Here is a 21,747-nt window from a genome sequence, read left to right as displayed (position 1 = left end):
GTTTTGGGTGCAAAGCTCCATTTTTATGTAATTGCTCATTTGTTTTTGATTGCCTGAAAGACTGGAGAATCTTGTAGCTGCTCAGAAATAACAAAAGGCAAAAAAAAAAATTTGTTTAACAGTAAAAGTCTTCTGAAATACAAAGGTCTTGTTTCTGTTCCAAACCCTTCACTCCCAACTGTCTTCTCTGTAATCTCTGCCCCAAGCAAAATGATTGTTTTCTTTAGGGCCTTTGGACCCTGTGGGATCTCTGTTTCCTCCTATGCTTAGACAAGGATCTGATGAACTGCTGAGATGACCATAATAGAATTAGATGGTTCCTTTATTTAACACCTTACTCACTCTTAAAAGAGAGGTTTTCAACACAGCAGGTTTCTTGGGTTCTGAAAATGATCCTGGGGAAACCTAGGCCTTTGTGTTTTTCCCTTTGTATCCTGTTAGTGTGCTTGTTCCCTCAAGTTCTATTAATGTCCAGCAGGGCAGGTCCAGATAGACTTGGTTCAGAGAGTTTTGAAAAGGATCTGTAGCCTTTCTGAATGTGCTAGAAGGATGAAAAACCCAGCAAGAGCTGTGTAAGTCCAGATACAAACCTATATAAGCAGAGCCCTTTGGAATGAGAAAGGGTCTAACCTTTGTGCCTGGCTGGCTTGAATTCTCTTAGTTGTATTCAGAATATTTCTCAAGGTTACCTTCACATCTGGTAACACTGCAGACATCTAAAAAGTGAAAGCGAGCTTTAGCTTGAGTTACTCTTTGCTGAATGGGAAAAGACTCAGTTTGTAACTTAAAGTACTTATCTCCAAACTGTATGTTACAAAATAAAGCTAAATTCAGTAATAGAACTCAGACTTCAGTAATAAAAATAACTCAAGGTACAAATGTTTGCATGGATTTTAGTAAAAGACTCGTGTATAGTGACTAAGGTTTTAGATACTTGAGCTGGGTATCAAGGGCCAGATCAGAGTCAGGCTTAATTGGGGCAAATTTTTGGTGGGAGTTTCTTGCACAAGTTTTCTCTTATTTCACTTTGCTTTTCAAACACTGATCCTTCCAGAAAAAGTGTTTATATAGGCAGGCCTTGTAAACACAACTAGAACCAACCTGTGCTTCCAGGGCTGGAGCTGTTATCCAAGAATGACACTGTAGCCTGAATAACTTGAGTGCTGGGAAGGCAGCTGTGTCAGCACAGAGTGCAGGGGGGCTGCCAAAAGCCCGCCAGGTGCTTTGGGCTGTGCTGGGCTGGCAAACCTGCCTGTGCCTCCCTGTGCAGTTATTCAAACCCAAGCCAGCGAGTTTAAAGTCACCACAAGGCAACCCAACCTGCAATTGCATCACTGGTGATGGATTCCAGGGGGGAAAGATACTAACCATCCTCTGCTGGTTTGCCTTTACCTTAGCAAGCATATAAAGGTACTGCCAGCTTTCTGGAGTTCTTGTAGCCTGGCATGACCCAGAGTTGTCACGTGCTGTGTACTGAGTCAGCAAGCTTGGAGTGACGAGGTGTCTGTCAGAAAATTGCCTGGAAAAATCGGCAGCACAGCCATTCAGCCATGTAACTTTAAGGCTGCAGGGAAGCAAGTATGAGCTGAGTGCTTGTTTTTTAATAAAAAAAAAAATTGTGGAGATGTGTTGGGGTGTGTGTTTCATGCTGGATATGCCAATATGTTGCTTTAAAAAAGTCATTCCCCTAGGCAAATTATTTTCCTAAGTAAGGCTCCCTAACAGTGGATTTATGCTTCCACAGCAGCAGAGTTAAATAAAATAGTACCACTTTAACAAAACTGATGATTTTTAAAAAACTACTCTTAGGTCCTTGCATCACAGGTGCCAGGAGGCCAACTGTTTGTATAATTTTCATTATTGCATGACTGATTAAAATGGCTCCAGTGTATTAGAAGTAATGTGGGTTTACTCTGCATCACTCCTCAGTAGAACTAATTCAGCAGGACAGCTGCTGGAGGAAGGAGCCATACATAGGTTAGAGGTGGAAATTTTGCTTTCAAATGCTTGGACCAGGTGACTGCAAACCCCCACAAAGCACTTTGCAGGCTGTTACAGCAGTTGCTGCTGCAGGTGATACTTTGCTGGTTTTGGACGAATTGCAAATTAAGCAGAAAAATGTATATATTCATAATGTCAAATAAGTCAAAACCTATTTCTGTGCAAGACTGTCTCAGAACTGGACCAGCCGTGCTCAAACTTATGCACTGCCATAGGAAATGTATTTCTAAATGAAAGAACACTGCTGGGAGTAACTGTATAGAGTGCTTTGTAAACGGTGCTTACAAACTATCACCCTGGAGATTGAAAATGCATCCCTCTTCACTGTTAATTTTCACTTTTCAGGCCGTTGAATCAATCCAGGCTGAAGATGAGAGTGCAAAGCTCTGCAAACGCAGGATTGAACACCTGAAGGAACACAGTAGTGACCAGCCAGCTGCTGCAAACATGTGGAAGAAGAAGCGCATGGATCGGATGATGGTGGAGCACCTCCTGCGCTGCGGCTACTACAACACAGCCGTGAAGCTGGCGAGGCAAAGCGGCATCGAGGTGGGCAGCACTGGGAACTAACTAACAAAGTGGTGCTAAAGAGCAACTTGGCAAATAGAAAAAAAGCTGTTTTTAGCCTTGTGGCAGTTATTTTTATGTATTAGTATGTTTATCTGTTAATCTTTTTAGGCTTGAGTTTGTTCGCCTTACTCGACGTAAATTGTATTTTAACGTATTAAATAAGTAAAAATTGAAGGCGTAGTTTTCAGTCACAAATTAAATGCTCTTAGATAAACACCTTGCCCTCTTAAAACTCAGATTAATTCTCAAATGTCATACAGAATTTCTTGTTAGAGGTCCCTAGGCTGCTGATTAAGCAGTTGGTGGAGCTTCCCATCTGTCTAGCCACACTCAGATGATATGTGTAGGTGACCAGACTGAGCAGAACAGCATATGCTGATTGCAGGAGCAACTGTTCTGTTGTATCATCCTACTATTTAATGCATTGAGAGGAAAGCTGGTTTTTAGTTGGGAAAATATATTTTGATACAATTTGGGTTTTTTAGTAGCCAGTTTATCTCGTATGGTCCATAGAAAGGTTTTGCTGCTTTGCTTATTTCACCATTCCATGATATTTGCTTTACTTTTCACTAGTTGGTTTTGCTTTGGTATCACAGTGGGTTATGAAGTCTTTGGAGTTTGTATACTTTGGTGTAGCTTCTTTATGCAGAGCAGTGAATCCACACTGTGGTCCTCTGACAACCATGGGGACACTGAAACACATTCTTTAACAATTTGCTGTTTATTTAAAGAAATCACGTTCTGCTAATTTTAGGTAGCATTTGCTATTTGATCCTGAGCAATCTTTGAATCATAAGTTCTTTTGATATTCCTGATTCCAGAAGGGATGCAACTCTTCTGCAGCTCTGTCTGTAAAGATGCTGAGAATTGAGTTGTATTATGTGACTTCCATACTTCACCTTTCTTAGGTGGCATAAGTGAACAGCTCTCTAAGCTTGTTGAGGGGAAAGAGATTTTTGTTGCTGATGTTAAATTAGAGCATATGCACTTGTTCTTTGTCTTGTAACATGAGTGTATCTGTCTCTGTTATTCCTTGGCTGCTTTACTGGTCTGATCCTGTTCAACCAGCAGCGATTTCAGTACAAGCCAAATAGGAAACAGCATGTAGAGATTGAATAGAAGTGAGAGGGGAAGTAGGTTACAAAGTATTAATAGGAAATAGTCCTGAAGAAATCAACTGTAAGAGGCTGCTGTGCCTCACTAAAGATACAGCCCATGCATGAGAGTCAAAAGACCCAAGGCAGCTCTGCTGGGATAACTGCAGCTGACTGGTCAGCAGCTCTTCCACTTCTGGTAGATGTTTCCCTCTGTTTTGAGCAGGAGCTCATCTCTGCTGAGTCATCATGTTACTGTACCTACTAGGTCTGCTGAAAAAGCACTATGGAAATATTTTCACTTTCAAAGCAAGTTCTATTATGCCTGATTAAGTAACACTCACCTTTGGTTCAGACACGAGCATGGAAGTCGGTCATGATACACTGCAAGATCATGTGGTACAAAGCATTGCACTTGTGAAGCCTTAAAGCTTTTCATTCTGTTTGCTGAATAGGAAATTTTATGTTTAAACAAAGATAGTTTTAAATAAGATTATTTACCTTATGCCTTCAAGCCTAAGAGTTTTTATTTGCATAATATTGAAGTAACTGGAATAACATAGAACATAGTTGCACGTTGAATGCACTGAGGCCGTATTTCTTCTAGTTTGCTCAAATTATGCATTTTAGTCATCATTAAAGTTTGTTTTGGCTTAATGAGGATCAGGCTTCCCTCAGTCTTTCTTACTGTGTGGTGATCCTCGTTGTGAACAGCTTTTACAGCATCAGATACTGGGATTTGGTCGTTATACAGAATTTGGGGGTTTGCTGGTTTAATAAAACAGCTTCTCCATTTCTTTTTGTTCCTTTCTTGCTGAAGGATATGAGCATTGAAATGTTCTTTAACGTTTAATAATGTAACTTTGCTGTAGAGATTACAAAATGCCATGGTATTCTCTCATCCAAAGTAATCCTTATTTACTCTGGTCTCACCTGTAATTTTGATCAATGTCCCCACCACCAGTCTTTTCTCAATATCCCAAGACAATATTGTTAGCACTGGGTAGACCCCATACCTGAAGTAGGAACCTGAAAAAAGGTGGTGTTTTTGTTCAGCTTGTCCAGCAGCCAGAGGTGAGGCTGGTGGATAAGTTGAGCATGGCCCAGCAATGCACTCCTGTGGCAGAGACAACTCAGCAGCAGTTTGAGTTGCATTGGGATGAGCATCACCAGCAGCAGAAGGGGGATGATCCAGCCCCTCTACTCAACACTGATTAGACCCATCTGGGGAGCTCTGTCTAGTTCTGGGCTCTATAGCAGACACATGGGGTGTGGAGTCTCCCTGTACTTGGTGATGCTCAAACCCAGATAACAGTAATCTGTTGTGGGTAACCCCCCCACCTTGAGCAGGGGGACTACCCAACTTCCAGAGGTCCCCCCTTCATCCGTGCTGTGATTGTGTTCCTGTGGTTTCAGGCTGAATGGCCAAAGTGCCCTTTGGCTCTCTTTGGAAAGGTGAAGGAAGCAGCTCTTTCCATTCCAGTTGTAGCTCGGGGGTCCCAGGCCAAACATCTCTCAGGAGCTGCTGGACCAGTGCTGGGAGCAAGTCTCAGCCTGCTGGTTTTAAGTTTCCTCCATGGCTTGTGAATGTGAAGAGACCTGCAGACTGCTGAGGTGCTTCATGGGTGGAAGCAGTTCAGAAAAGATTCTGCTTCAGTGACCAAAAGCAAGCTATTAAATCATCCCTATGTTTGAGCAAACTGTCTGCTGTGTATTATTGGCAAAGATTGGTTGTGCACCATAGTGTCCAATTCTAATAGTTTTTGATGGGCTGTGACAAATTTTATACTATTTTCTAAATTAATTACCTTCATAGGGATGATAGGCTATGAAAGCTTATAATAGAATGGTTATAAACTAGGAAGCAAACAGAAGGGAAAGAAATTCTGGATGTGAAAAATTACAGGGAAGTTTAAATATCAAAGTTATGAAGTAGCTCAGGTAAGGAATAACTTGGAGCATGCAGCATTTCTACAGCATAATGTTATGGCAATATAAGAAATAAATTCCAAACATGTAATGTGTGTATTACGTCTTTAAAGAAAAATAATGCTGCTTGGGAAAGTAAGCCAAAATGTGAGTAATATTAAAATAAGAGGTGACAGTCAAGGACAGAAATGTCATGGTTATTCTAAAGTAAATATGGGGTGGAGGAGATTCTATTGTGGACTTTTTTCTTGTTGTCTTCAGGCTCCCTATTGATGTGAAAAACAGTTTGGATTGAAGGTACAAACTAGATGTTAAGTTTTTGTTATTGCATACAAATAAGCTCATCAGTGTCAGCTTGTTACACTTAATAATGATCTTATTTTGATTCTGTTATGACCTTGGGTTGCCACACCAATATAAAAATGCATATTTTCATCTGTAGATTCATATTTTCAGCTAGCTGGCAAGGTTGTCTGTTAACTTCACCTCTGCTATTCCATGTTCTGCTACACTAAATGCTACCTCATTTCTGTGCCATTAATTGATATGCAAATCTAATTTTGGAAGTGTGTTCCAGTAGGAAGTTGGTTGCTGTTTGTAGATAAGTTTTATAATTAGGTTAAGTATGTAGTGCTTTGTTTGCTGTTTCTAGAGGTGGTGGGTTTTAAATTGTCACGGTTTTTCTCTAGCCCCTTTCAGGAAGAAAAAAACCTGTCAAGTGTCCTTACCTTCTTTCCTTAATTATGTATAGCTGTAGTGATTTTTGCCTGTAGGATTGAAAACAAACCCAGATTCTGAAGCTGCCAGTCTCTTATATGCTGTAAATCCTCTTTCTGTCTTTGCTTAGTTTATTTTGGTAAAAGAATATATCTCTTTGCCTCAATGCTCATGCTGTACAAAAGCTGTACAAGTGGCAATGTTTTTTTCTGTGAAGAATAACATAAATTCAAACTGAGTTCCAGTGTGTTGGGGTAGGGAGCAAGTGATTTAGAAATCTATAAACCAGAGAGGGACAGAAGAACTGCCACCCTGGGCAGGGTGGGCACTGGAACTGTAAGGTTGCAGTTGAACACTTGAGTTGAAATAACTCTCTTAAATAGCTTAAAACTGGTTAATTTGATCTTGCATTGGGGTTTATGCATATCAGTCAAAGTTCTGCAAATTAATGTTCTTAGGTCAGCAATTAAGTAGGTTCATCATCCTTCAAAGACACCAAACTAGCCCTTTGCATTAATATCACACTGTGCCTTTTGCTTTTGAGATTTGGGGGGGGAGGGGAAATCTGACTATTCCATTGACTTCAAAAGTGTTGCCTGGGCATCTGACCCTTGCAAACATTGATCTGTATTAGAAGGGCTTCTTTATACTTCAAGGAGTATTAAACCAATTGCCAGCAGTCCCAAAAAGATAAGTTTTCTTGAAGTGGGAGTTCAGATGTCCAGTTTTTGTTAATGGTTTCCTTCTTGAGCAGAACTTCTAAATCTGTGGTAATGGTTATTCCCTGGACAATATCGAAACAGGGCAAATATTACAAAGCTATTCTGAAAATATTTCATTATCTTTCAAAGTAGTAAATACCTTTATAAGAAAATGAATTGAGTTTAAGTGAAAGGAATAGTAGGCCCTGGAAAAGCTGACTGTCTTCTGTTCTTCCCTCTCTCCAATTTGGTCCAGTTCCTCTCTTCTACTGCAGCTTTGGTTTTTGTAAATTGGAACCAGTTTTGAAGGGATTAGCCTAACAGAAAGGGTCCCTGCAACAAATTCAGGTGTGTTACACTGTCTTAATTTTGTTATGGAAAGCCATGAAATCTTATCTGATGTCCTGTGGGATAAGAGAAACATGAATTCCTAAAGTCAAGCTTCATGGCTTTTAGCTAAGTACCTGATCTCCTCTTTGTCCTGTTCTACATCAGTGTTCCTTTTTTCAGCCCCAAAGTTAAATGTTCTTTCCTTACTTTGTAAAAGTATTTCTCAGCACTGTGATACGGACCCTTCAGCTGAGACCTCAGTAAAGTATTGCTGAAGGATTTCTGTCTGTTATGGGGCAAAATCTTGCTAAACTGCCATTTTTGTAGTAATCCATTCCCTGAATAACTGTTTCTACTTGATGCCTCTCTCAAAAAGTGGGAGATGTAAAATGACCTGCACATTTGAGCATCACAAACAGGAGCAGTATTAAATCTTAACTCAAAAAGTTAAAAGCTGAATAAACACTTCTCTTAACAATCATACCAGTGTACCCTTAGAAATCTTCCTTGTTAAGACACATAGTCCAAGAATGGCTTGTAGCAAACACAGAAATATGTGTTGAAGTAATTCATCAAAACAAGTTTATATTCATAACAATTCAATTTTAAATATATTCAGCATAATGCTTGAATATATTCTTTGCTCCACTGTCATGCAGAACATAGCCACAGTGACTTGCCAAATGCAGGCTGAGTGGCAAAAGGTGTCTTTTGTCAGGAGCTGTTTGTGTCTCTCTCCTGTGACTTGCTGTTCCCACATTAGAGATGTTAGAGGAAAACTACATATGAAGGAACTCCTGGATGGGTGTGAATGCTATAAAGGTGCCAGGATGTTAACTTGTGCTGCTTGAAGCTACCTTACAGTACCAGGCTGTAGAAAGGAAATGGGAAACTCCTTTAGATGTGTTTTGGCTGTTCCTAGCGTAGGCATGGCAACTCCGGCTAGATTGGTATAATGAATGTCTGGGTGTGTTCATCTGAATTTCAAAGTGCTGTAATTCCTGCACAGCCTTACATCTGCAGTTTGTCTCAAGCATCTTGAGGAATTAGAATTTATGTAAATGTGAAATAGTCAAGATCGAAGCAGAATAACAAACTTTCTCGTTACAAATCATTTGACACTTCAAAAGCCGACAACATGAAGTGTGCTGTGATGTTGAACATCATATTTTTTCAGTCATTTTAGGCAAAGTGGGTTACCTGTAGTGTATCATAACTGAGCTAATTTATTACAAAATACTTAGTCTGGAAGGCCTGGTGATGCAAGGAAAATTCTTGAATTGAAATTTTATCTAAACAGGGAATCCTGTTATCACCTGGAGATTGCCCAGGTATAGAAGAGATTTGGTTTCAGTTATGCCTCTTCTTACTGTGTGTTCTTCCTGCCAGACATTCCTTCAAAGTCTAAATGTTACTTCACATTTAACACTTTCTCTTACCACTACACTAGATGATGGCAGGGTTACTGTTTTGTCAGAGAATGTGTGTAGCTGCTGAGACAGACCGATCCTGTGTGGACAAAAGCTGCAGGGCTTGTGCTCCTCTGGCAAAGGATTAGGCGCCTTTCTGTTCTAGAAGAGGCTGTGACAGAAAATGAGGCATTTTTTTTCTGCCCAGTGATGCATCTTAAGCTCTAGAGGCTTTGTCACACTATCCCAGCGTAGTCATTTATTACTGTACTTAGCGGGGTATAATGTGCTGCTGGATAAGGTGCAGCCATTTGCTGAGCTACAGAAATTGCTGAGGCAGGAGCAGGGGATGCATTGGGAAAACAGCTTGCTAATAACCCACCTCAGTGCTTGCTCCAACTGTCAGGCTCTACCAAACAGCTCATGTGAACAAGCAAGAGGAGGAGGATGAAACATTGCTTTTTATTTGGCTCTGGAGTAGTCAGTACCAGAATACCCATAGTTTTGGTGACCACACCTTTGGAAAGCTGTTGGAAAAACCGGAGGGAGAAGATGACTAGAAAATGTAAGGGGTGAGTGCTTTTGACAGGTAGGGGAGCAGAAGCCCTACGGCAAGGGGTTTTGTAATCTAGTGCAGAAAGATTTAGGGAAGAAACTACATAGAATCAGCAGTCAGAAAAATTGAAGTTTGAAGTTGGGCACGAGGTTAGAACATGATTTAGTCACTAGAACTAATTAACAAAAGAAGTACCAGTATCCTTGAATGTTATGGAAAGACAGTGCTCTTCTGACAGACAAACAGTCAGTGTAAGTTACTGGGATCCTTCAAAAATAAGCAGGTAGAACTAAAAGGTCTGCGCTATACTGAGGTCATGGAAGATGCTCTCATGTGAAAGCTTGGCTGTGTACACCGTGGGGTTCTGTGTTTACTTTGTAGACAAAAACTTTTCTGGCTCTTCTGTTGATGAATCTGTGGTTTGGCTGTCTGTCTTTGCTTTTTTCCCAATAACTAGCTCTGCAGCTGGCTTTGAGTAGGACATTCTCTCAATTACTCTGTTTATTTTTCTCTCTAATCCTGTTAATGTGTGTAGCATTATAACACTTAATAGTAGCTTAATGAACTTCAGACAACGTTATTTTATGAGCAGAGAGTAAGGAGGTCTCTTAATGTTAATTTGTGCCCCACTTCAGCTGGTCTTCAGTAATTGTGGTGTTGCTGTATTATCACCACCTATGCCATTATTTTCTTAATAATTTGTGTTTGCCTTCGATGTCAATGCAGTTTATACATAGCATTTCTATTTCACTTCTACAGAACTAAATTACACTGAAGGTAGTGTTGGAAGTGGAGAGCATGTGAGTAATCATTGAAAGATTAACACAGGTTTGGGGGTTTTCTGAGGTTATTTCAGTGATCTAAGTGTTTATTGTATTTCATATACAAGTAGTTTACCATGCTGCTGAATGCCAAAGTGCATCAGCAAAGCCTTTTTTATGAGGGTAGTGCTCTTATGCATGTAATGTGTATAGATAGATAGTCAATCTTATTAAAACTGTCATTGGTACACACTCTTGGCAGTGAGCCACTGATAGCTGGGGGCATACTGGCCTATTTTCAATTTCATATTGATGTTAGTAAGCAATTAAAAATAAACAATTTGCATTTTCTAAAAAATACATAAACAGCATCTTATGCTATTACCAATCGCTTATTTTATACAACAAATAGCCTATTTTATGACTTTTTTTTTCCACCTAGGAAAATTTCTTTTCTATAAAATGCTGCTTCTTCTCACTGAATCAGATCTTTTATTCTATCTTATTTAAGCCTAACTTTTCTTTTTTGGTGAATTAATCTTGTTTTGAGGATAGCTTATGGTAGATTGGAAAATATCAAGTATTGTGTGTTTTAGTACTCACTTCTGTTTGGTTTTGAGCCCTGCTAAAGATTCACATTTCATATGTGAAATATTCTGGGGTTTATATTAATACATAGATGTTCATATGAATTATAAGGGATTTTATCACACATTGCTTCTGACAGCTCTCCAGACTTGTGGCTGGAGATCTCATAAACTAAAAGTACTTCAGCTGATATGCAGAGTGGAGACTGATGGAGAGGAATGACTTGACCTGACTGCTCCAAATTTTAAAATGTTACATAAATTAAAACCCTCACATGAACACTACATAAATTTCAAGCAATTTTTGACATATGATCTAATGTTGCTATTTTTGTTGTATCTGGTGCTGAAAACTCTGAGCAGTTTTCTTGGTGAATTTAGAGCCCCTCATCTAGATCTGGTTTTCTCCAATTCTCTACTGAATTGTCTGAATTGTGCACAGCCTTAAAGTTACAACCTTTGGCTTTAAATTCAGTTTAAATCCCCATTTTGATACATGGTTGCCAGCTCTAATTTGTTTCACAACTTTGTAACAGACATAGCTGTGTAATTTTAAATTCATTTGAAGCCAGTTAAACCAAATTACCCTGCTGCCTTTACATGTACCTTCTCATTATTTTGCAGCTATTATTCTTCATAACCTTCACTGTATTTTGGTGAATCACTTTTTCTTCTTTTCTGTAGCACAACTAGGTGAATTCATGAAGTTCTGGGTCCATTTTCATTGTACTCTTAGTTTTGGTGTTTGAAACCAATGTTCATGTCTTCTGCAGCCTTTCCCTCCAGTGGGAGCAGGCACTGGAGTCTCCTGAAAACAAGATGCTGCTAAGGAGAGCAACCTGGCAACCTGGAGTGAGATCCCCTGGGAATTCTGCCCCTGTCAACTCCTGCTCACACTGACCAGAGAGTCCAAAAGCTGTTCAGGGGAGGGGAAGTGCATAAACGTGCTGGGGATGTTCTTGCTGAGAACCCAGCTGAGAAAATGGAGATGCCATACAGGGCTAGTTTGTGTGTTGGCCTGGAGTATATATCTAGTAATCATCCTCATAGAGGAATCCTCATTCTTCATAGTGTTTTATACCTAAATAATTGGAGTTCTGTGCAGAATCATAGGGTTGGTAACCTCCCTCCCTGGAGGCACTTGCAGCTTAAAAAGAAGTGGTGATATTTTAAAAGCTATATATATGTAAATCAGGCAGAGCACAGGGTGATGGATAGCTGTATTCTTGTTTAAATAACTATCTCTGTTTTCACTAAAGTGTCTTCAGCCTTCATGTGCAGTTTTCTCTAATAATAAATGTCTTTCTCTGTAGTTTTCACCATTGCAATGAAATTAAATAGTTTTTTTATGATCAAGTTCATCCAGTGTTGAAATGGTTACCCTTCTTGATACCTGGTTAGTGACTGTTGTATAGAAGGTAACGTTAGTTCAGTTTAGTCCAGTTTTTTAGGCAGAAATTATAAAATCCAGGTGATACTTCCTGGCTTGTAGAGTGTTTCCCCCTCTTGAGTGTTTGGGTAATTGTCAGTAATACTCAATGGAGAGAGTTCTCCTCCTCAGTACAACTGTAGAAGCTTAACTAAATGAAAGTTTCATATTGATCTTCCTGCCCAACATCAGATATTGTGTATTTGTAAGCAAGTTAAGGCAAGGTGATTTAGGCAAAGTTATGGCAATGCAGAGGAGGCTGGATAGTCTGTGCTAAAAGTTATGGTTTGATAACAGCACTGAAATAACATGTGTGCAGGGCAGGGTTCTCCTGCAGCACTGGCAGTAAAGCTTTGCAACCACAGTTACAGCATGAAAGCTGAAAGTGTGAAATGAAGGCTAGTGCTGTTAAGGAGGGTAATTAAAGAGTTTAGAATTGCTTTTTAGTTTATGTACAAGTCAGAAAACGTTTGCCATGGTGCTGAATGCTGTGTCATTTGGAGGGGGAGTGTGTGGCAACAGATTTCTTGCTTCAGCTTTTTCTGCACCTGCAAAATCAGTGGCAACATTTCTCTGAAATTGTGTATTTACATTCACTCAATTTTATATGTAAATTAATTATATAAGAGAGGCTTTTTGTAGCAGCATAATAAATCTTAATCATGTTTTGGGAGCTGGGAAGGACAATGTTTCTGTATGGTCTGCAGCCTGTACAACTCTGAATTGCAGAATACTTTCAGAAAACTATTCAGGATTGAGGCTAATGGGGATTTTTCTGACTGGAACATGAGATGGCTGTTACAGCTGCTAATGCTGTTACCTGGTTCCCATCCTTCCAAGATGAGGTACACAGCAAGTACTCCAGACTGGCCTGTGTAGAAGAGCTGGACTGATTTTGATTAATCCTCTGATAGTGCTTTCTTCTGTTTCCTTAGTCCTACTTAGGAAGAAGCACTAAGAGTAGGCACCACCAAAAAAAGATAGGAAAATATGGTTAGATTTAAAAAAAACTTGTGTGACATGAACACAGGTGGGTTTTTTGAAGGTTTATTGCCTAATTGTGTCTTAATATTTTTGTTCTATCAGTCTAACTACTTCTAATCGAATGCAAAAGCTATTTCTGTCTCTGCAAAAGGATTTCTTAATGCCTTTTTTATATTGTTCCTTAACTTTCTATCCAGTCAACAGAGAAGAAAATCCTCTTTATTGGTGCAATTCAAATGTAATTGTTAGTTCTGAAAGAAACTCTTTTAATTAAAAATGTTCTCCTCTGTTTTCTGGATACATACTGTCTATTTGACAGAGATGACTGCCAAGCTCTGACTTCTTTTGGCAACCGCGAATCTAATTAGCATTTCTGTTAAATAGAACCTTTTTTCATCTTAAATTTTCAAAAGGAATGTAGGAATTCTCTTTTTATCTAAGAGTTTTGTCTGCCTCAGCAGCAACTGCAATCTTTTTGCTTGTAGTTGAGGGCTGCTATACTAACACCTGATTGATAAATGCAGATAGCTGGGATTCTCTTACCAGCTCGTGGTCTTTAAAAAAATGCTGCCTTATGCTTCTTTAAGGAAATATTACCTTTTTTTGTAGTGAAGCTTAAACTATAAAAACCTAACAGATGAGATTAAACCAGTGATTTGTTTCTGCTTAGCAGATCCAGTCTTTCTTTTAATGTAGAATTAAATGCTTTTGTTTTAATTTGGTGTAAAAGCAAATCCTATTTGTTAAGAGGACATGTGGCTCAAATAAGCCTGAGGAGATATATGGTTATCTTATTGTTTTTAACTTAAATTGGATTCTCTTTCCATGCAGCAGCTGTATGGAAAAATATGCAAGCAAGATAATGAATATGGTTGCATTATATGTCACACAGATGAGTTAATGGGCAAGAGATTTTTATGTGGCCACCTTACCACGCACAGGGGAATAATGCACTTCTTTTTTCCACTTGAGCATATCCTCAGAAAAAGTTAAGACTACCAAGAAGTTTACTCTCATGGTCTTGTAGGAAAACTTAAGAAACTTTTATGGAATAGGTTGCCATTCTTTCAGTCCATTTGCCAACACGTGGATAAAATAGATTAATTTTTTTTATCCCTAAAGGGATGGGAGAAGTCAGTGAAACTCCAGTCTTAATTTTGTTCTGTAAACTTTTAACTTCCTGATCTCTGGCCTCAGTCTGACTTACCTGGATTTGGTACCACTAGAGCTGCATGAGGCCCTTTATTCTTTCAGTGGTAAATGGTTTTGTTGCTATGGTCATACAATCTATAAAATATAGTTGCATGTTAATATTTTGGTTTTAAAATTCAAGTCATGAGAGACTTACTAAAAGCTCAACTTGTGCTGCACTTTAGAAAACCATGTGGTTTGTTTGTGTTTCTGTAAATAACCTTTCTGATAACCCTAACAGGACCTGGTCCACTCTTCCAGTAATATTAGACTTCCTGTATTTATAAGGAAAAACTGGCTAATGAAATGCAAGATTTGAATGTGATATGGCTGATGCTACTTCTTGTTTTCAGTTTTGTCTCATGGAAGGTAGAACTTGTAAGACTGAGAATATTCAGCTTTTCTGACAGCTGCAAATGCCACGTATTTCTGAGAGTGGTTTTGTTCACCAGGGCTACTGCAATGTTTGTGATATTCAGCATTTCGGTTGTATAATCATCAGCATTTTGCTGTGAAGTCTACATTAAAAAAAATTGCTCAAAATTAGAGAGCATATTAATCAAATACTTTGTAGTAGATGTCTGTTTGTGTTGAATTATGGTTTCCCACAGTGTATTTTCTTCAGCAAAGAAGGAACTGTCACAGCATGACATGTTTATGCACTTCTGGTAGTGCCAATTCAGAATGGATCCACTCTGTATCTTTTGGGAACACCCACCTAAGTATTTTTTTCAGCAGAATTGTATGAGAAAAAAAATATCTTTGATATACCCTGCTAGATCTTAAACTGTATAGTTTGCTTTGATTGGTGTGAAAGTGTAGAGCTGCTGGCAATTACAAAGTAGCTTAGGCAGACTGAAGGTCTGCTCTGGGCAGGTTTGATCCTGGAGTGCTGCTTTTTCTCAAAAACATCTACTTGGGATAAGCACTTAAGGAATCCTGTGGCCCACCTGTTACCTGTTTTTTTCATATAGTGACTTTGTTTTATCACCTCAGAGTCCTGGTGTTGTAGACAAAGCTGCTGTAAGCAATTAAAGGTCTGGAGCTTACAGTATTAAGCAAGTGAGAGAAAGTGTGTTGGAGACCTCAGACCATGGTAGTACTTGGCTTAAAACTCAGTAGTTACAGATGGCCAGGTAAAATTTAGATTGTCCTCTTTTATGCAGTTCTTGCTCACTTCAGCAAATGTTATAATGTTGTCATGGTCCAGTTGATGTAGTAGGACAAGGTTTGAGGAAAGCAAGTGCTCCTGTAACTGTGCACTGCACTGCAGTGACTGTGGGTTCTGGTTGCTTTATGTGCTAAAACTCTGAGTGTAATCTTTAATATTTTTCTTTATTTTTTTGTTTAAGTTCTGTTGTGTAACTGGGCTCAGAGAACTGTTGTCACTGTCAGAATATCTCAGTGTGTGGAAACAGTCTTGAAAATATCCTGTGATGTCTTTTTGTAAAGTACTGTTCTAAAAACCAGAAGTCTTAAGAACAGAGTCTTTTGTATCTCTGTATTCCAGCTCAGTTGAAGAATTGCTGTATAAAGTATGAGTACAATTTAACAAGACCTCCTTTCCTCTGTTTTTTTCCAAGGACTTGGTAAATATTGAGATGTTTTTGACTGCTAAAGAAGTGGAGGAGTCCTTGGAAAGACAAGAGACTATGACTTGCTTGGCTTGGTGTCATGACAACAAATCCAGACTCAGAAAAATGAAGGTATGAAAATGTAACATGTTCACATTTTGCTAAACTGTTTTCTGAACTACTTGGATGTTGGATGTGGTCAGTATGTTTTAAATTACAGGTCTTGAATGAGGTCTTGTATACAAGTAAGGACAGTAAGTATAAAAATCTTCTTAAAAGGTGTGGGTAGCTGGAGCTAAACCAGTTCACACAAGTGTCAAACCTGGAACTGAGTGATAGGTTATCTTACAGGTACAAGTGTTGTCTCAACAAATTATGCTCAAATAAAATAATAGTACTCAGTTGGTTTTAGTATAATTTACAAACGATCTAAATGCTGAGGTATCAAGTGTCTTGATGTGTGTAAACTTAATTTACAACTCTTTGCATCCTGCTGAGACTATAACTCAGTTTATATGTGAAGGTGTCTTAAGAATGATATTAAAAGGAGAAATTTCATACACATTTTTGTCTTAGTATTTTTTAAGTGTTGTAGATAAGAAAACGGAAGTTAAGAACTAACTCACTGGGAGAAGGTACTAGTGAAATATGGGGGTTTTTTTAAAAAAAAGCTGAAATCTAATCAAGTAGTAAACATAGTAAGCCTTCCTCAAGCCATTGAGTCCCATGAGCTGCACCTGCTGTGTACTTGTTGCTATGCAGTTGGTTTAAATTTCCTCGTCTCTTAAATTATGCACTTCAAAACATGCCGTAGTCTTTTAGAGGGCTTGCAGAAATCTGTTTTTAACTGATATTAACCAAAATCCCTGCCTCCCTCAAAGATGTTTGTGGCTTATTTTGTTAAACTAAGCGCTTTCTTTAACCAAAACTGTTTGAGTGCACTTGACAATGAGCAAAGAGTGACGTTCTCTGTCACTCAGGGGCACCAAAATGAGAACGAGCCGAAGATGGGACGCAAAAGTAAATCAGCCAGTGATTACTCTAAAGAAAATGATGATCTTGTTATGGAAACCATTAAAGGAAAACCAGAATTGGTATGTAAACAATACTGCATAATTATACTGCTAAAAAATCCCCCCCTTGTGTAATCTTAAAAGGTTAAGTGATATAAGGAATATAATCTGAAAGTCCTCCTTTTTCATCACCAATCTTCAACAATTAATGAGGAAAAATCTTCCCCATCCCCTTTTTTGAAAAATAACTACAACAAAATCTATTTCTGCAAGCCCTACGCTGTTTCTTCTTTTTCTTTTTTTTTTTTTTCCTTTTTTAATCAAACAAAAACCAAAACTAAGGCTGTGAGGCAGATTTGGAAGAGAGAAATCACTATGCTTCTTTTTGAAACACAAATAAACATTTCTTCTGCTTCTAGTTGCTTAGCTACTCATCAATGTTAGTGTTCTAAAAATCCCAGCCACTACCTTGAAGCAATCCTTATCTAAAATTTAAACTGCTTGGTGGCCTGGGAGAGCAGTCGTGTAATCTTTACAGATGTGAGCCATCTGAAGTCTTCTGAAGAGCTGCTGTGGGATTGTTTGAAGGTATAAAAAGTTGGAATTTGCATCATCTGATTGTCTAGGACTCTCTTCTAGTTACACTTGTGTGCAGAACCCATCCGGCCACTGGCTTGCCCCTTCCTTGAAAATTCATTTGTTTGGCACCTGGGTTTTGCTGTTGAAACGTTTTAACAAAACAGGAAGCCCTGGGATGGAGTATCATTAACAGTTAAAAAGCTTGATCAGTATTTTAGTAGAAACAAACTTATGTAAAATTCTAAATGAGTGGTTTGTGTAGAATTGGATAAACAAGGTATTTTAAAATAGTCCTATTGAAAATTCTCAAAGTCCAGAAGAATTTTTTATTTTCTGCTGAATCTGGGCTTGAGTACAGAAAAATGCATAGTTTGAAAATAATTTGTTTTCTGTTCCTTAAACAGGTAAATTTTAACATATGACCAAATGCATCATTTTTACATTCAAATGGCTTACATTTTAAATCTTAAATAAGCAATTGTTGCAATGTGTGCATTAGTCATCCCAGGAGCTAACTGATAGAAATTTGGAGTTGTTCAAATTCCTGCTGAAGTCACTGAGGAGTTTTGATATTACTGTGCTGATGGACAATAAACAAAAGGCAACTATTCATTAGAAGCATGGGGGAAGAAAAAGCATTTGACAAATGGAGGAGGGTAACTCAGGGAATAGAGTTCTTTACAGGATTCAGAGGACTTCAGGTTTTCATTGTTTTCTTAAGGTAATAAAACAGTTGACTGTGTCCCTATAAAGAAGCATTGTGACTTGTTTTTTTGGGGGGGAGAAACTTTTTAATTCCACATATTCAAAGTTTTTTTATAGATTTTGTGAACTGGTGATGGAATTTGATTTAAAGGGACACTGTCAACTTCATTAGGCTTCATTTTTTACCTTTTTCCAAAAACAGGTAAATGCCACTTGGTTTTCTTGTTTGAGACTTGTTTCCAGCATGGCTTTTAGATGTTTGACAAGAAGAGTGGGATAGAAGCTTTAGAAGAAAGGGAGGGAGGGAGGGCATTGCAGCAACTTAAACTCTGTGCTGGTTTTTGTTAATATTGGCGTCTTCCAAAAGCGTTCAGAGACTTGTTTCTTCCTTGAAGTCTTCTGGGCAGACCTCTCCTGCCAAAATTATCACAAAGCCCCAAACTACTGTTGATTCTACTACTTTAAATTGTAATGAAGTACAAAGAAACCACCCTGTTACTCTCACCTGCGTCTCAGGTAATGATGCTTTCAGTCACTAGGAAAAAGTTCATCCCTGCTAAATGCCAAAGTTTTAAAGGATACAAGAGGAGGAGGATTTTGTTTGCTTTTAGGGAATTCTGTGCTGATCTTCTCTGTAGAGTCAGCATTTCAACTTTTTTGCATGAATGCCTAAAAGCAAGCAAACAAGGTTGCATGTTATTAACACTTTCTTTTTTGTTGTGCACATGTAGTACTTAACATACCATGTGGTGCAACTTTGGCACCATCTAAGACCCTGTCTTGTCTTTAATCTCAGAGCTGTCTGGAGTTCAGCCTAAGGATTCAGGAGTTCATTGAACTCATTCGACAGAACAAGAGACTGGATGCTGTGAGGTATGAAATTAGGATGTTTTCCAAACAATTTTCTTAACAAGATGGTATTATGCTTCATTAGAAACATGTGACTACTGTTGCAACACCCAGCAGCCCTGTAAAGCCTGTAAAGGATCTTTCTGGTATTGACATCAGTCTTCAGATTTAAGCTGGGATTGAATTTTTTTTTTTTAAGGCAAAATGTCATTCCACAGATAGGCCTTTTTAAAGAGTTAATGTTGTCACTGGAACTGTGCATCTTATTCTTCAAAATCAAGTTTAGAAAACTAATCTGTTTTAAAAAGCAAATGGATTTTCTGGTGGCATACGGTGTAATGTGTATATTTACCCTTAACTAATTTTTAAGAGGTACATCTAGCTTCTCATGCGAATTCATTGCAGTTTTGTTCACAAAAAATACTAAAAGGTTAGTAAACCTCCATCAAAAGCTTTAACATTTCAATTTGGTCTGCATTCTCTTTTATCTTCATTAAACTTTTCGTTCTGCAAGTTGTGCTGTGGGCCAGGTTCACCCTTTGTATTGATGCCCAGTGTATAGTTCTGTGTTGTCACGGGTGAACAATGAGCTATGCTGGGTCTTCCCCACGCCCTCCCTCTGGCCCCAAATGAAGAAACCAACTCAATATTTATTTTCACCTCTTCTGAACCAATTCAGTGGGACTACAGTGAGAAAGTAACGTTGCTCAATGTGGTGTGAATCAGTAACAGAACTGCAGTCAGACCTCAGCACTGCCTGACTTCAACCACAACAGTTTTTATGACACCAGCACGTGAAGCAATTTATGCCTCTGAGTTAGTGGTCCTGACTTAAGGTGTTGGAATAACGTTCCAGGGTAACACTGGAAGCCAGTTCTGCTGAAATAAGTGGAATTTTGATACTGGGACAATGGAATGTGTTGATAATTCGATAAGCAGTGATCTTGCCAGCACCATGAAGTACAGCGCCGGTGGCAGAGCTACTGGAGCTTACACATGGACAAGGGGGAGAGAACTCACAGCAGGTTCTGTTTTGTAAGAATATTTAAACCTAAGGAATGATGACAAGTTTATGGCCTGCCTTGAAGCTTTGCTGATACATTCCAATGATAACACTCTTCTGACGAGTTTTATGTGAAGAAAGTTATAAGTCTTGCTGCCTTTTAACCCATACCAGGTACTCCAGAAATTGAAACCAGCAGGAAGCTTGTATTTGTGGCAAAGCTGCTTTTTGGTCAGAGGAGCACAGAGTTACAGAAAACAAAGCATCATAACATATGCACAGACTGAAAGCATTCTAGCATATTCCTAAGTCTGAGATGCAGAAGCTCTCCTGCAGGGCAAAGTTTTAGGGTTCTTTTCAAGTTTTATTTCTAATTCCATTAAAATGTATTCCTTGCTTTGAGCTAACTCATCATTCCTACTTTGCCCTCCTTACACCTAAATTGTCATTGCTTTGGTCCCAGCCAATGCCAATGGGCAATCTGATAAACTCCAGCTAATTTTAATGTTAATAATTAAAGACAAAATAAACAAAACCTGCATGCTAGCATTTAGATATGTGCACTTACCCTTTGATAGAATTCTTACGTCCTGAGGAATTGTCAGGTACTTATGAAAAGGATGAAAGAGACTCAACTACATTATCTGTCTTCTGAAGCCCCTGGTGCTCATTATACCAAATGAATACTGTGCCTTTAGCTTTATTCTCTAAGTTTGTTTCTTTGCCAAATGTGCAGTCATGCATCTTAACAAAGAGTAGTCCTTGCTCTAAAAACTATTTTCTTTGAGCTACAGCTTCCTTATGTAGCTTGGAAACCAGGGGGCAGGTATAGAACTGAAAGAAGGAAATAGGCTGAGAACTGGGATAAAGCAGATAAGGTCATTCTGTATTTTATTGTTACTGGATATTTGTTTCCCTCTGATCCCTTTTCCACATCAGAACTGGTAAAATCTGAAAGTCATCAGCCCTCAAGAGGACACGACAAACTTGGTGTGGAATAACTTGTACTGCCATAGCCTCTGAGGTTTAAAACTTAGAGCTCCTGTTCATATGGCAAACAGGCATCCATTATTGACTCTTGTTAGGGGTGAATGTGTATCCATATACCTGCTGAAATTCCAGATTGACATGCCTTTTATACTCAGCAGTTACAACTTGCCAGTCATGGCAATGCTGCTTTGATTTCATAACCAATTGTAAAATGAAAAGGAGCTGCTCTTTCTATATCTTAATTCACTCCTTTTTAACAGAATGAGTTTAGATAATTTTATACATTCAGAATTAAGCATCTCAATGCTTTCCTTCAATAATGTGGCTAAAAAATGTAAGGTTTTACCATTGCATTCTACCTTGTTTCAAAGTAAATAAGTAATGAATAAGAGAATATATTTGGGGAAGGTGCAGCACAAATCTCGTTGCTGTTAGCAAACCCTTGCAACTTGTGCTTTTATTAGCTTGCTTCTGTTAAGTGCCTGCAGCAGGATTCTTTCAGTATTGTGTCCATGGTGCAATAAATAGGTCAGGCATCCATTAGAAAGCGAAGAAAGAGGCTGTTTACCAAGGAGTTTCCTGTATGAGTGGAACTTGGGGAACTGACATTTTGTTGAAACGCAGCTGGTGTTTAAATAAGTTTGAAAGCTTTGCTTGCTGCCTGCTGAGAACCTCTAAAGTGGCACATTGCTTTTAGGTTAAAATTGATGTGAACTTTAAAATTATACATCTTATTTAATAAGTGCTTGAATTTGTGTAGCTTTTTAGAATATGA

General features: G+C 38.6%; 1 protein-coding gene across 7 annotated transcripts in view; it reads left to right on the top strand.

The window, feature by feature from the left end:
• MAEA (macrophage erythroblast attacher, E3 ubiquitin ligase) overlaps positions 1-21,747 on the top strand; it is a 50,169-nt gene that overhangs the window by 19,243 nt on the left and 9,179 nt on the right. For 4 of the 7 annotated variants that reach the window (XM_064653466.1, XM_064653465.1, XM_064653462.1 and 1 more), the window contains 4 exons: positions 2,347-2,550; positions 15,843-15,965; positions 16,814-16,927; positions 18,927-19,003. In XM_064653466.1, the coding sequence (XP_064509536.1) occupies positions 2,347-2,550; positions 15,843-15,965; positions 16,814-16,927; positions 18,927-19,003 (518 nt within the window). The remainder of the gene's footprint in view (positions 1-2,346; positions 2,551-15,842; positions 15,966-16,813; positions 16,928-18,926; positions 19,004-21,747) is intronic. The other 3 variants (XM_064653463.1, XM_064653468.1, XM_064653467.1) reach the window with 1 other exon arrangement.

Source organism: Pseudopipra pipra, chromosome 4, assembly GCF_036250125.1.
Source record: "Pseudopipra pipra isolate bDixPip1 chromosome 4, bDixPip1.hap1, whole genome shotgun sequence".
Taxonomy (NCBI): domain Eukaryota; kingdom Metazoa; phylum Chordata; class Aves; order Passeriformes; family Pipridae; genus Pseudopipra; species Pseudopipra pipra.
Note: the sequence above shows the minus strand (reverse complement) of the source record. Positions and strands in the feature narration are given on the sequence as shown.